The sequence below is a fragment of the Notolepis coatsorum genome (assembly GCF_963971535.1).
Source record: "Notolepis coatsorum genome assembly, chromosome: 9".
NCBI lineage: Eukaryota > Metazoa > Chordata > Actinopteri > Aulopiformes > Paralepididae > Notolepis > Notolepis coatsorum.
Genome location: NC_140173.1, coordinates 79,769,784 through 79,786,439, shown reverse-complemented (window position 1 = coordinate 79,786,439; position 16,656 = coordinate 79,769,784). Strand labels below are relative to the sequence as shown.

The 16,656-nt window shown below is 47.2% G+C and overlaps 1 protein-coding gene across 1 annotated transcript in view; it reads right to left on the bottom strand.

Moving 5' to 3' along the window:
- The window catches only part of adgra1b (adhesion G protein-coupled receptor A1b), a gene marked incomplete at its 3' end in the record, with an annotated part of 723,468 nt that overhangs the window by 438,399 nt on the left and 268,413 nt on the right, over positions 1 to 16,656 (bottom strand). The window contains 2 exon segments of the mRNA XM_084321924.1: positions 323 to 542; positions 15,803 to 15,967. Coding sequence (XP_084178050.1) covers positions 323 to 542; positions 15,803 to 15,967 — 385 coding nt within the window.

The window sequence follows — 16,656 nt, the reverse complement described above, 5'->3', positions numbered from 1 at the left end:
CCACTTTCAAAACCACTCTCAAAGAACACCTACACAAGACTGCAATTCGAAACTGGCCCCTGTAAATGTCCTAACCCAACCCCCTCCAATGTACAGTGAATTACCTAGTATGGTTTTGTCAATATTCCAATGTACAGTTTTGCTTGTACAGTTGTACAGTGTTTCCCCCCCCCCCAACCCCTCCTACCCAACCTTAACAATTGTGTCTATTGAGCTGTACTGTATTGTACCCATTCTGCAATCTGTTAATAAAGTTTTCAATCAATCAATCAATCAAAGGTGTGCAGCCTTTGCTGAGCCGGATAACATATCGTTACCGTACCTGAGTGAGCTCGTGCAGCACGCGGGTCAGCTCACTGGCATAAGGGCACTGGGTGTAGTCCTCCTCCGCCCAGCGCCCTGCGCGGTCGCAGCGACGCCAGGCCTTCTTTTCTCTCTGGGTGGGGTGGTGGGGAGCGCCGCCAGACGGGTGGGGGGCGGAGCCGAAGGTGGCCGGGGCGCAGGGCAGGAAGGCGAGGATACCGGCCAAGATTTTCGGCCACCTGCCACGAAAAGATATCCGATGGTATTCAGGTGTTCATACATGTCATCCTAACGTCTAGGTATTCAGGTGTTCATACATGTCATCCTAACGTCTAGGTATTCAGGTGTTCATACTGTACATGTCATCCTAACGTCTAGGTATTCAGGTGTTCATACATGCAGGGCACGAAATTAACTTTTTGACTCACCGGCCAGTGGTGGGTAGATGGGAAAAGTATACCCGCCAAGCATATTTCTTACCACCCAAAAAAATATACGCATTTTTGTGTCACATATATAATTTTTTTTCAGTACATTTCAAGTAGATAAGCTATTACATTGAAGAATACACACTTAAAGAGGCCAGAGTTAAATTTGTACTCTCTCTCTCTCAGCTCTCTCTCTGAAGTCTAAACTTCACAACACACAATCTAAAACCCCTCCCTACCTCCCTCTTCCAAACTGTTCCTACAACAATTGTGTTATGTTGCATGATCATGTACATTTATTTTGTATTATTTTTTTAACATTTAAATATCAACATTATCTGGCAATCCTCAGTAAATACTATCAAACTCATGTCATCTGGTCTTTTCCGGGCGCTCACACACACACACACACACACACACACACACACACGCACACGCACACGCACACGCACACACACACAGAGCTCCCTCCCCGGGCCCCGGCCCTGTAAGGTATTGGCTCGTGTTGCTACACGGACATGTTTGTATGTTGCACGGTACTTCCTGACTTACTAGTAAACAAACAGTCAACGTGATCACACGCTCTCCGTCTCTTATTATATGTGAACTATTTGTACCTGTACTACCTGCTGTCAGCTGTTATCTCTCTCTGTGAGCTTGATTAGCTAGCGTTAGCTCTGCGGCTAATCTTAGGTTACGCTGAATTAAATCAATGACTTAGACGGTGGGCCGAACTACATAATATACTATAATAACACATTTCCGTTTGTTGGCAATGGTTTTTGGGTCATATCTTTATGAAAATGAATGTGTTGATAAGCAAAAAACTACCTACGTTTGTGAAAAGGGGCGTTGCTGCGGAACCAATCAAAACGCGTTACAACGTCAAGTGACTTGATTTCTCCCAATGACATTCCTCAAGCTCCGGAACTAGGAAGTAAATGTTGCGACTCGTCTGTTGCAGTGCATGTGAGCGGATCGGAGCGCGAGCGGCGCGGGGCGCGGAGCGGCCGGTTTTGACGTGAGCGAGGAGTGGGTTTTAAAATGAGTCGGCGCGACGTCCGGAGCGAGAGTTCTCCTCCGCTCCAATCCACTCCAGGCCGCTCACAGTGGTTTAACACTGATGTAATATATACATGCAGTACAATGCCAAAGCAACAGATGGCGATGTACAAACATGAAGGCCATTTTCAACCAATGAGAAGGGTGAACCTGTGATAGGCTGTTCGTTCAGGCTTTGTCACTGTAGAGACGCCCACACTCAATCCAGTTAGAAAAAGTATCGACGCCATTGTTGTTGACGTTAGCTTACATGCTAACGTTAATGGCAGCGACCATAGCATTGTGGCTCGGCTAGCCTATCATCGCTTAATAGAGATAGTGAATGGATAAACAACGTTATTTAACATTGCAGAATGGCTACAATTACAATGCGGCTCAATACAAACAATTGTTAAGGGGCCCAGGGGGTGTAGACTGTTGTAGTTTGAGCTCATTTACACCATGCTCCAAAAAAAGAAGAAAAAAAACTGCCGAGCGATCTGGCGCGGGGAGCGGGGAGCGCTCGATTCAAGGTGAGCGGGGAGCGAGCGGAGAGCGACTTGGGGGCGGGGTCAACATGAGTGATTAGCGGAGCGGACCAAGCTTTAAAGAGCGAAGAGCGGATTTCTCGGCCGCGCCGATCCGCTCACGTGGTCTGGTCTGTTGTCAACAGTGGATTTAGCTCTGCATCGGTAAGCTCTCAATTCATATACATTACTATTGAAATGCATTTTTACTTAACTTTACAGCATTATTCAAACGTGATAGGAAGTTATGAGTCATCAGCAGTTTATATGCAGTCCGTTTTGACTTCCGATTACACATTGGAAAATGTTGTAGCCAGCTCACATAGACTAACGTTACGTTAGCATTTTAACTTTCTCAGATAGCAATCTAACATTACGTTAGTGTAAATCAAACGACTCTAACTCAATACTAATAATAGTAACTTGTTTCACATTCTTGCTGTGTGTTACACTATGGTATAGCGGTCTGTGTTGTTGCCTGTGACGTTAGAAGTTTGAGGTGACGTTGTCACAACCGTTACATATGTACAAAATATACTGTCTCATAAATATACTCTTCCAATATATAAATATACATATAAATATATTGTTTTAGATGCTGTTGTCACTATGAATTACAAATGGGGGGCCCTGAAGTAAACAAGACAAACGTATTTCTCTGGTCTGCATCCCCTTAACAATAGTTTGATATTGGATGGTCCCTGTGCTGTTGTTTACTGTCTATCTGTATGTCATGTATGTAATATGTTATGATGAATTGAAAATGGGGGACCCTGATGTAAACAAGATGAAAGTCTTTCTCTGGTCTGCATCCCATTAACAATTGTGTGTATTGAGCTGTACTGTACCCATTCTGCAATCTGTTAATATGATGAATAACGTTATCTATTGTAGTAACAATGTTCCAAAATGTATTGATTGTTTTTCTGTTTCCCCAGATGCTCAACCCTGGACCACACGACAGATATATTCTAGGCCTAATCTAACCCTAGCCTGAGGGTTCTATAGTAATCATGCAAGCTCAAAGATTGAGCTCTTGAGGTGACTGGCCCTGCTCTATATCAATAACCATTATCAGAGTGGCAACTGCAGGACCTGTATTTCCCAAAACAATGAATATCATGATTGAATGAGAGGCCATGGTGGCTACAAGGCTCATTCTGATAGTGGCTTTGGTAAATCAGATCACGCGTCCATCTTTCTTTCACCAAAGTACAAACAGAGAATTAAAAGTACTCCTGTAGTCTCGCGAGAGGTGCAGAAATGGGATTTGACGTCAGAGGAGACGCTCCGGTCAGTGTTTCACTACACAGACTGGAATGTGTTCCGCGACACAGATAACATTAATGTCTACACGGAAACAGTGCTGGACTATGTTTGTACTAGGGGGAAAGAAACAATCCCCACTACCAAAATGAAAGTTTACCCAAATCAAAAACCCTGGGTAGACAAATCTGTCCGTGAAGCTCTGAGAGAGCGCACCAAAGCATACAACGACGGCCTAGTGGCAGGCAACATGAATGACCACAAGGTGGCGCGATACAACGTAAAGAGGACAGTGTCAGAGGCCAAACGGCGCTACAGGGATAAAATTGAACTCCAGTTTGAACAAGCTGACTCTAGAGCTATGTGGCAGGGGCTCAAAACGATGACAGACTACAAAGGCGCCTCCCTCAAACTGAACAGTGACATCTCCTTAGCAAATGACCTCAATACCTTCTATGCGAGGTTTGATGCTGGTAATAACAACACCAGCTCACAAGCCTCGGCAATGGGGGGGGGGGGGGGTCGGCTGCTGATGGAGGCGCAGTGTTCAGGGTAACAGAGCATGAGGTGAGGCGGACCTTTAAAAAAGTGAATATCAGGAAGGCAGCAGGTCCGGACGGCATCCCCGGCCGCGTCCTAAAAGTCTGTGCCGACCAACTGGCCCCAGTATTCACTGACATATTTAACCTGTCCTTAGAACAGGCTGTCATCCCCACCTGCCTGAAGAAGTCCACTATTATCCCTGTACCCAAAAAATCCAAGCCTGCTTGCCTCAACGACTACCGCCCTGTAGCTCTCACCTCCATAGCCATGAAGTGCTTTGAGAAGCTAGTAAAGGGCTACATCTGCTCCTCCCTCCCCATCAACATGGACCCCCTGCAATTTGCATACCGCCCCAACAGGTCCACGGAGGACGCCATAGCCCATGTGCTGCACACAGCAGCATCACACCTGGACAAGAGGCAGGGGAACTATGTGAGAATGCTATTCATCGACTACAGCTCGGCATTCAATACCATAGTCCCCTCCATACTCATAGCCAAGCTCAGGGACCTGGGCTTGGGCTATGACCTCTGCCAGTGGGTCTTGGACTTCCTGACTGGCAGACCCCAGGTGGTGAGAGCAGGCAACTGCACCTCCTCATCCATCACCCTCAACATAGGGGCCCCCCAGGGCTGTGTTCTGAGTCCCCTCCTCTACTCCCTGTACACACACGACTGTGTGGCTCAGCGGAGTAGCAATACAATCATCAAATTTGCTGACGACACAGTGGTGGTGGGCCTGATCTCTGCCAACGACGAGAGGGCCTACCTGGAAGAGGTCAAGGTCCTGGCGGGATGGTGCCAGGAAAACAGCCTCTCCCTGAACGTCAGCAAAACAAAGGAGATGATTGTGGACTTCAGGAGGTCGGGGGTCAAGGACTACAGCCCCCTCAGCATCGACGGGGCACCGGTTGAGAGAGTCAACAGCTTTAAGTACCTCGGAGCCTACATATCCGAGGACTTGACATGGACCACACACATTGACAGTGTTGTGAAGAAGGCACGACAACGCCTCTACTTCCTCAGGCGCCTAAGGAAGTTCCAAGTCAGCCAGAAGATCCTTAAGAACTTCTACTCATGTACAATAGAGAGCATCTTGACCGGCAACATCACCTCCTGGTTTGGGAATAGCACTGCACAAGACCGAAGCAGACTACAAAGAGTGACACGTTCAGCCGAACGCACAATTGGAGGGGGGCTCCCCACCCTCCAGAACATTTACTACAAGCGTTGCAGGGGCAAGGCTAAGAGAATCATTAAAGACTCCAGTCACCCGAACAACTGCCTCTTTGAACTGCTGCGGTCAGGCAAGCGATACCGGAGTCTCAAGGCGAGCACAGAAAGACTCAGAAGAAGCTTCTATCCCCAGGCCATCAGGCTGCTAAACGAACAATGAATGAACACTACACAACAACAACCACCAAACGCACATAGCACACACATCCACACGCACACACTCACTTTAAACAAACACACTGTAGCACCCACTCCACACACTTTATAGCACACACCCACTTTAAACAAACACACTGTAGCACCCACTCCCCACACTTTATATTTATGGATGAAGGATTGCACTACAACTCGTACACCTTACTGTAAATTGTACCTAAAATTGTACCTCATCCCATTTCTGCTTTGCACTAGATAGTACTGTACATTAGTACACTGCATAGTATTGTGTATTGTATATTATATGGTAACTCATAACATTGTACATATGTCTATACCGAACACTGTGACCTAATTTTTCTTCTTCTAAATTCATGCTATATTATGTTATTATGTTATTTGATACTATCTTGTCTAGCACAGTCTCTGGAGCGTAACAGTAAGAAGCATTTTGTATGAAAGTATTCTGTACTTCTGTATGACAACTATTAAAGAACTTGAACATGGTAAACAGCACAGTGAATAAACAATGTGCAGTCTTATTGTTCTGGATAGAAGTGGGGCCAGGCTAATCTGCAAGAGCTCAACTTTTGAACAAGGATGGTCATCCTCTCACATAAGCTGTCCGGGGACGACTCACACAGCTCTCTACTCTCTGGGCCCTGGACTGGACACCCCTCCACTGTACTAGTTACACATTACACACATACAAATGACAATAACACTATGTAACAACCATCAAATGCACTCACAGCACACACATCCACACGCACACACTCACTTTAAACAAACAACTCACTGCAGCACCCACTTTAGAACACCTAAACACACTTTATATTTATTGGCAAAGAATTTGCACTACAACCCATACCTCATTACACCTTACTGTAAATTGTACCTAAATTGTACCTCATCCCATTTCTGCATTGTACTGTATAGTATATTGTATTGTAACTCAGTTACTTTTCTACTCTGCATTGTACATTGTATGTATATATTGAACACTTGTCTACGTACTTGACTTCTATTTTATACTTATCTATTTTTATCTAGCACAATCTCTGGAGCAAAACAGAAAGAAGCATTTTATATAAAAGTATTCTGTACTTCTGTATGACAACTAATAAAGAAACTTGAACATCAAAAAATCAACATTATGTTCTCTATTTCAGGCTAGATCTGACCTTGACTCATGTTACAGGATTAATACACATTTGCTTACACCCATATTGCTAGTTTTCACCTGAAGGGCAAATTACAGGGCCAGTCCAGTAAAAAAATACATTAATCATGTATCATTATGTTTAAAATAAATTGCATTTTGGTACAAACCTTTTGTGGTGTTTGTCAACTTTGCCTTCCTGCGGGCTATGTTATGTATATTAGCAAATTGCATATAGCATTCTCTTTGGTAGCATTCATTCTGTGTTTATTGTGTCATACAGGGGAATAATATTAATATTATTATGTCCTATTGGGGACATCATTTTAAATTCTGAGCAATTCAATCGTTTTTTTTATAGAGAGGACGTCTGACATTGATTGAAAGCGGTTAACAGATTGCAGAATGGGTACAATACAGTACGGCTCAATACACACAATTGTTAAGGGGATGCAGACCAGAGAAAGACTTTCGTGAGAGACCAACAAAGTGAGGTAATACATTTCGAATCAAATTGTGGTCGGTTAGATCTAACGTTAATATCACGTTATCCATCTAATGGCTAGCAAGCTCACCTGATGTCGGTATGGCTTAATACAGTGCGCAATACAATCTTATAGTAAGAAACAAAACACAAGTTGAACATAGTTTTGAACGTTTTATTACAATAGTATTTAGGTCGGATAGATCTAACGTTAATATCACGTTAACCATCTAAAGCTCATCTGTGACGTCGGTATGGCTTAATACAGTGCGAAATACAATCTTATAGTAACAAAACAATACACAAATTGAACATAGTTTTGAACGTTTTATTACAATAGTATTTACTGTCTCATGTTGCAATGTATAATCCAGCTAGCGTTCCAGTCAGATCCATTCTGTTGTTCTTGTTGACAATTTTGGGGTCCCTATTTCCCGTTTCTGTATCCTGATTGGTTTATCAGCTAGAGGTGTCCAAAGATATGTAAATGTAAGATTACGAAAACCGATGACCACCAGACGGCTGGCCAACAAACGTATTTTGACTCAACATAATAACTAGATATCACACACAAAGAATTGTGTAGTCTCCCAACATGGATCAATCAAGTTCACTTTAGACAAACTCGGCCTGCCATCTACTAGGTTCTAAAACATTGGAGTAGTTCTCACTGCACATAGAAGCAGCCAAACAGCGGGAGCATTTCGGGAGCATATGACCAAAACTCAGGCAATTTCGAGCCCTTAAGGAATCAAATAGTCTGCCATGGCTACATGCGTGGTGCTAACGTTATGCCCAACGGGAACCGGTTTTCGATCCCCATCCCTACCCGCCATGTGGCGGACAGACCTCTCAGTGTCACTCGCCAAACCGAAAATCTGCCCGCGGGTGGCGGGCTCCAATTTCGTGCCCTGCATACATGTCATCCTAACGTCTAGGTATTCAGGTGTTCATACATGTCATCCTAACGTCTAGGTATTCAGGTGTTCATACATGTCATCCTAACGTCTAGGTATTCAGGTGTTCATACATGTCGTCCCTAACGTCTAGATCTAGGGGAACCTGTCCACGTTGAGGCTTGAGATGGCATTCAGGTGTTCATGCATGTCATCCCTAACGTCTAGATCTGGAGGAACCCGTCCGTGTTGAGTCTCGAGATGGGAGGTTTTGAGGGTCCACAGAATGGGAGGTGAAATCCTTGTGATTTTTGGTTGGTTTGGTTTTTGTTTCACATTGCCAGGTTACAAGGAAACCATACAAACAATGTATTGGACAAATTAGTGAATCCTAACAAACATATCGGAACACACAGAATCTTGTAATTTCCACTTTAAAGATAGAATCTGTAATACTGTCAACAGCAATAGGCCAATAGTCAGCAATAGTCCCGCTTGGTATTGTTTCCATTTTTTTGTTTTAGTCTGATGTGTTGGTTGGAGTTCAGTACATTGTGCATTTCTCCAGCCCTCTCTTGGCAGAACCTGAGGTGTGTGTTCACTTAACTCCAACCCACACATGAGACCAAAACAAATACAATGCAATAACATGCTGGACCCTTTTGCCTAGAGAGGTTATAGATTCTACCATTAAACTGCACAAATGTTACAAAATACTAATCTTGTTAGTTGTCCAAATCAGATGAATTACTCATGCCATTTGGTGCTTTTTGTTCATTAGGAAGATGTTATTTGGACAATTTTGAACACACTAAAAGCAAAGATTATTATTGTGACGCACATATGAAGCAATTATTTCAGCTTTGGTCCATATATCATACTCACTTCACACAAACCCCAGTCAAACCAAGCCAATAGGTGGCAAACGCCCCAGGGTTTGATTCAAGCACACTAAACAAAGGCAGGTGTGAAAGCACCCTTCAGGTATAATAGCTTTATGGACCAGAAAATTCAGATTTTATGGACCAGACATTTCAGATTTTATGGACCAGAAAATTCTGATTTTATGGACCAGAAAATTAACCCTTATTTCAAGATCCCCCCCTGAGTATTAAGAATGTAGACTGTGCCACCAGGGGACCACTTCACATGCAGTTTATTTAGGTAGTTAACCTCACACTCTGTTACTTCATGTTCTAGCAGGTTACAATTATTTGAGATGTGTGCCAGTTGTGTCATTAAGATTATGGGACATTAGATTATTATTTGATCTTTTTATGACTCGAAAGCTGGAGACGGATTACAGTTGAATGAATAATGGGGAGAATAATTTGCGTGATAAGTGCTAATCTTTGTCACGTCGTACTGGGTCATCACTGTAATGATTCTATTGATCTTTTTGACTTTCAAGTGCCATATTGTACGGCAAAACATGCCATGGGAATATTAGGAATAGCCTGCTGTGCCGTCGGTTTCTGTACTACCGTCCGCGCCGTTTCTGCACCGTTATCAACAACAGGAATGGCAGAGGAGGTATCCTACCATACCGTTGGTGTTTCCAAGGCCTTTGCTACCGCTTCTCTGTGTGAAGCTGGATGCAGTCAGGCGGAGAATCGCCAGAGGCCCTGCGACATCCTTTTCTCTATACTAGAGTCACAATATTGTAATATCGCAATATGTTGCTGTATTTTTATGTATTACCTTTTGTAAACTGCAAATTATGTCCCCAATGGAAAATTTGTCAACATCTGCAATAATTTTTTTAAATAAAACCTGTAATATATAGGCATGCAAAACATTGCAATATATCGCTGTATCGACCCCCCCCCCCCCCACCCCTACACTGTAGGATTCAGCAATTGTGGATTTAAAGGCAAAGTACAGGAATAAACTGGATATTGGGCCTGATCTTCAGCCAAACATCACAACATTGACAGTTGCTATGCAGCAACATCACCCTTCTCATTAAGTGAGTTGCAAGTGACACGATGTAACGTTACCCAGCGTGTGATTTATACCGTGGGGTGACAGTGGCTCAGGGGGTAGAGGGGTTGTGTGGTAATCAGGTAAACACGGTTTGATTCTGGCTCCTACCGGTAGCGAGTTGAAGTGTCCTTGAGCGAGATACTTAAACCCTGACTGCTCCTGACGAGCAGGTTGGCACCTTGCAAGGTTGCCTCCACCGTCTGTGTGTGAATGTGTGAGTGAATGAGTGATTGTGACGCATTAATTGTAAAGGGCTTTGGATAAAAGTGCTATATAAATGCAGTCCATCTACCATCTACCATTAACCCAGTGTATGGAGAATTGTATGCAGGTGTCACAGAGACTCACAACACAAGTAAATCTTGTGTTAATGCTAATTCATGGACCTGTGAGAGTGAGAGTTATGATCCCCCAGAAAAACATCACTTCAAATGTCCATCCACGGAGACATTTAAATAGGAGTAATAACTTGCGGATAGATTTTTTTCTGTTGTTGCTCATCACAGTAAGGGTAACCCTCTGGAGTGAGATTTTCTCCATCTGTTTTTTCTTCATGTTGATATTGGGTTCAATATTGTGACATTTTATGGATGAGCATTTCATTATCCAGTGTCAACCTGCCAGGAAACTATTAATAATTCACAATTTGTACAATCGTTGCTTTACAAATTGTAAGTGTATGTGGGTGGATTCATTATTAATTGATCATATTAAATTAATTAATAAAACTGCATTGCCGTAGGGGCACGTTCACACATAACTGTTCTGTGTATGTGAAATGAAAAAATATATAGGGAAATACTTCATCTTAGTCTTGTGTGTTGATCGGAGTCTGTGATTAAAGGGTTTTGTGGGCCTCAGAAGATTTTCAGATTTCATAACGGGCCATATTGTTGCTATTCTGTTGCTAGGGGAACTGTTTTGGCCCCGATTTCTTTGCTGTCGGCTATTGTCTTAGCAAACACAACAGGAAAATACACTTGGGCCCACTGCGGAATGTTTATGTTGTCTAGTTAGAAAAGGTCTATAAGAGGAATTCTAGAATTTCCAAGGTACAGGAGCGTCTGGGTAGGTGTGTAGAGGTTGATAAGATCAGAGTGGTGAGTGGGTTGTGAATTCAGCTTCGGGTGGACTTTCCCTTAAAAAATCAAGTCACAATCACACCGCAGAAAAGGAGCCTGAGTGATGTCCAATGGCAACAAATTCACTTGATCTAAATGAAAATAAAATTGCAGTAAACAGCGGGAGGATGCTATCTGCTCTGGGGGTTATGAATCAACCCTCTCCCTCTCTCTCTTCTTTTTCTCCCCTCTCACTTCTCTCTCCCTCCCTCCCCCTCTATCCTCTGTCTCTCTTTCTCTCAACCCCCTGCCCTCTCTGCCCTCCCCCTGTCACTGCAGTGGTGGCTACTTAGTAATGAATGGCACAAATCCCCCCCCCCCAACAAAAAAGGGGGCTCATTTTCCAGGCCATTACGCCGGTGCACTGCAGAAACAAAGGCTCCCTGCTTGCTGCTCTGGAAGTGGACTGTAAAGGACAAGAATACAATGGAGCACAACAACACACACATACACACATGAGTGGGTGGGGAGAAGGGGAGTGTGTGGGGAGAGCAACCGAAAGACTCGCAGGTGGTCAGTAGGGGGGGACTGGAGGGGGAGAGAGGAGTGGATGGACAGAGGACAGTGTGAGGGGAGAGAGGAGTGGATGGATGGAGGGCAGTGTGAGGGGAGAGAGGAGTGGATGGACAGAGGACAGTGTGAGGGGAGAGAGGAGTGGATGGACAGAGGACAGTGTGAGGGGAGAGAGGAGTGGATGGACAGAGGACAGTGTGAGGGGAGAGAGGAGTGGATGGACAGAGGACAGTGTGGGGGGAGAGAGGAGTGGATGGACAGAGGACAGTGTGAGGGGAGAGAGGAGTGGATGGACAGAGGACAGTGTGAGGGGAGAGAGGAGTGGATGGACAGAGGACAGTGTGAGGGGAGAGAGGAGTATATGGACAGAGGACAGTGTGAGGGGAGAGAGGAGTGGATGGACAGAGGACAGTATGAGGGGAGAGAGGAGTGGATGGACAGAGGACAGTGTGAGGGGAGAGAGGAGTGGATGGACAGAGGACAGTGTGAGGGGAGAGAGGAGTGGATGGACAGAGGACAGTGTGAGGGGAGAGAGGAGTGGATGGATGGAGGGCAGTGAGGGGAGAGAGGAGTGGATGGATGTAGGGCAGTGAGGGGAGAGAGGAGTGGATGGATGTAGGGCAATGGGGGGGAGAGAGGAGTGGATGGACAGAGGACAGTGTGAGGGGAGAGAGGAGTGGATGGATGGAGGGCAGTGAGGGGAGAGAGGAGTGGATGGATGTAGGGCAATGGGGGGGAGAGAGGAGTGGATGGATGGAGGCCAGTGAGGGGAGAGAGGAGTGGATGGATGGAGGGCAGTGAGGGGAGAGAGGAGTGGATGGATGGAGGGCAGTGTGAGGGGAGAGATGAGTGGATGGATGGAGGGCAGTGAGGGGAGAGAGGAGTGGATGGATGGATGACAGTGAGGGGAGAGAGGAGTGGATGGATGGAGGGCAGTGGGGGGAGAGAGGAGTGGATGGATGGAGGCCAGTGAGGGGAGAGAGGAGTGGATGGATGGAGGCCAGTGAGGGGAGAGAGGAGTGGATGGATGGAGGACAGTGTGAGGGGAGAGAGGAGTGGATGGATGGAGGCCAGTGAGGGGAGAGAGGAGTGGATGGATGGAGGCCAGTGAGGGGAGAGAGGAGTGGATGGATGGAGGCCAGTGAGGGGAGATAGGCGTGGATGGATGGAGGGCAGTGAGGGGAGAGAGGAGTGGATGGATGGAGGGCAGTGAGGGGAGAGAGGAGTGGATGGACAGAGGACAGTGTGAGGGGAGAGAGGAGTGGATGGATGGAGGACAGTGTGAGGGGAGAGAGGAGTGGATGGACAGAGGACAGTGTGAGGGGAGAGAGGAGTGGATGGACAGAGGACAGTGTGAGGGGAGAGAGGAGTGGATGGACAGAGGACAGTGTGAGGGGAGAGAGGAGTGGATGGACAGAGGACAGTGTGAGGGGAGAGAGGAGTGGATGGACAGAGGACAGTGTGAGGGGAGAGAGGAGTGGATGGATGGAGGCCAGTGAGGGGAGAGAGGAGTGGATGGATGGAGGGCAGTGAGGGGAGAGAGGAGTGGATGGATGGAGGGCAGTGAGGGGAGAGAGGAGTGGATGGACAGAGGACAGTGTGGGGGGAGAGAGGAGTGGATGGATGGAGGGCAGTGTGGGGGGAGAGAGGAGTGGATGGATGTAGGGCAATGGGGGGGAGAGAGGAGTGGATGGATGGAGGCCAGTGAGGGGAGAGAGGAGTGGATGGATGGAGGGCAGTGTGAGGGGAGAGATGAGTGGATGGATGGAGGGCAGTGAGGGGAGAGAGGAGTGGATGGATGGAAGGCAGTGGGGGGAGAGAGAAGTGGATGGATGGATGACAGTGAGGGGAGAGAGGAGTGGATGGATGGAGGGCAGTGGGGGGAGAGAGGAGTGGATGGATGGAGGACAGTGTGAGGGGAGAGAGGAGTGGATGGATGGAGGGCAGTGGGGGGAGAGAGGAGTGGATGGATGGAGGGCAATGGGGGGAGAGGGGAGTTGATGGATGGAGGGCAGTGAGGGGAGAGAGGAGTGGATGGATGGAGGGCAGTGAGGGGAGAGAGGAGTGGATGGATGGAGGGCAGTGAGGGGAGAGAGGAGTGGATGGATGGAGGGCAGTGAGGGGAGAGATGAGTGGATGGATGGAGGGCAGTGAGGGGAGAGATGAGTGGATGGATGGAGGGCAGTGTGAGGGGAGAGAGGAGTGGATGGATGGAGGGCAGTGAGGGGAGAGAGGAGTGGATGGATGGAGGGCAGTGAGGGGAGAGATGAGTGGATGGATGGAGGGCAGTGAGGGGAGAGAGGAGTGGATGGATGGAGGCCAGTGAGGGGAGAGAGGAGTGGATGGATGGAGGGCAGTGAGGGGAGAGAGGAGTGGATGGATGGAGGGCAGTGAGGGGAGAGAGGAGTGGATGGATGGAGGGCAGTGTGAGGGGAGAGAGGAGTGGATGGATGGAGGGCAGTGAGGGGAGAGAGGAGTGGATGGATGGAGGGCAGTGTGAGGGGAGAGAGGAGTGGATGGATGGAGGGCAGTGAGGGGAGAGAGGAGTGGATGGATGGAGGGCAGTGAGGGGAGAGAGGAGTGTATGGATGGAGGGCAGTGTGAGGGGAGAGAGGAGTGGATGGATGGAGGGCAGTGGGGGGAGAGAGGAGTGGATGGATGGAGGGCAGTGTGAGGGGAGAGAGGAGTGGATGGATGGAGGGCAGTGAGGGGAGAGAGGAGTGGATGGATGGAGGGCAATGTGGGGAGAGAGGAGTGGATGGATGGATGGCAGTGAGGGGAGAGAGGAGTGGATGGATGGAGGGCAGTGAGGGGAGAGAGGAGTGGATGGATGGAGGGCAGTGAGGGGAGAGAGGAGTGGATGGATGGAGGGCAGTGGGGGGAGAGAGGAGTGTATGGATGGAGGGCAATGTGGGGAGAGAGGAGTGGATGGATGGAGGGCAGTGAGGGGAGAGAGGAGTGGATGGATGGAGGGCAGTGAGGGGAGAGAGGAGTGCATGGATGGAGGGCAATGGGGGGAGAAAGGAGTGGATGGATGGAGGGCAATGGGGGGAGAGGGGAGTTGATGGATGGAGGGCAGTGTGAGGGGAGAGAGGAGTGGATGGATGGAGGGCAGTGTGAGGGGAGAGAGGAGTGGATGGATGGAGGGCAGTGGGGGGAGAGAGGAGTGGATGGATGGAGGGCAGTGAGGGGAGAGAGGAGTGGATGGATGGAGGGCAGTGTGAGGGGAGAGAGGAGTGGATGGATGGAGGGCAGTGGGGGGAGAGAGGAGTGGATGGATGGAGGGCAGTGAGGGGAGAGAGGAGTGGAAGATTGGAGGGCAGTGTGAGGGGAGAGGGGAGTGGATGGATGGAGGGCAGTGGGGGGAGAGATGAGTGGATGGATGGAGGGCAGTGAGGGGAGAGAGGAGTGGAAGATTGGAGGGCAGTGTGAGGGGAGAGAGGAGTGGATGGATGGAGGGCAGTGGGGGGGAGAGAGATGCTGATGCTTTCTGACATCATAAATTGCCAGTCGTGGGGAATAAATTGGCTCATTTTTATCGTCCCTGTAATAAAAAGGCCTGGATACATGAGGTGTTTATTTATACGAGCCTTCAAGTTCAAGTTCAAGTTCTTTAATAGTTGTCATACAGAAGTACAGAATACTTTCATACAAAATGCTTCTTACTGTTACGCTCCAGAGACTGTGCTAGACAAGATAGTATCAAATAACATAATAACATAATATAGCATGAATTTAGAAGAAGAAAATGAGGTCACAGTGTTCGGTATAGACATATGTACAATGTTCTGAGTTACCATATAATATACAATACACAATACTATGCAGTGTACTAATGTACAGTACTATCTAGTGCAAAGCAGAAATGGGCGCCGCTATGGAGAGCCTTGATTGATATGCCACGCCAAGCTTCCTTCACACACTGGGGACGGTTGGTCGACATAGCCTACTTGTACAACATTCACATTCAAGGACATTCTCTTCCCACCCACCTGTTTATCCTTTCCTCATTGCCCCACAAGCAGCGTTCATACCAGCAGTCATGAGACATAATTCGTCTTTAAACGCTTCCGGCTCGGCTTTAGAGGCCCTCTGGTCACGTCTGCCGCGCTCCACCGAGGTGGAGGGCCATCGCTCTCACCTGAAGTCACCCTTGTTGTTGCTCACTCTGTCGGCGGCGCAGTACGGCGCAGACGTCTCCAGGACGACGATCTCCATCTGACGAGATCTGTTGCCACGGGAACTGCTCATCTGGCACTCCCAGACGCCGGCGACGCCGATGTCGAGGTTGGAGAGGATGACCTCGCTGCAGGAAGAGGAGGAGCAGGCTGTGAGTGTGTGTGTGTGTGTCTGTGTCTGTATGTGTGTGTGTGTGTGTGTGCAAACATGTGTGTACATTAGTCGCGTGACTTATAGAGAACGTCGGCTGTGACTTTAGATGGTCATTACTCGCGCTAATCTTATCAGCTCGGTCGAAGAGATTCCTATCTTAGCAGGAATGAGCTGGTTAAACAAAGGACTGAGGAAACAGATGCAAAGCCATCAGATTTCCCCCACTCAGGCTCTTTGCTAAACAGACTAAGCCAAGAGGATTTCACTCCTTGTGTAAAGAATAAAACAGGGGGAGAGATTGCTAAGCAATGTACATCATCACCATGGAAATTTGTTCTACAGGAGAAACTGTTTTACTTCACAAATACAATCTAAAGGCAGTAAAAGTATATATATATTGAAGAAGAAGAAGAAGAAGAAGAAGAAGAAGAAGAAGAAGAAGAAGAAGAAGAAGAAGAAGAAGAAGAAGAAGTGTTTATTTGTAGCACATTGCTACATTGTCATGCAGCGAACACACACACACATGCAGTAGGAACACACACACACACACACGTGCAGATACACACACACACACACACACACACACACACACACACAACAAACATTCATCATTTCCCTTCGGATTGTACTGAGAACTGCAAACCCCCCCTATCATTCATATTA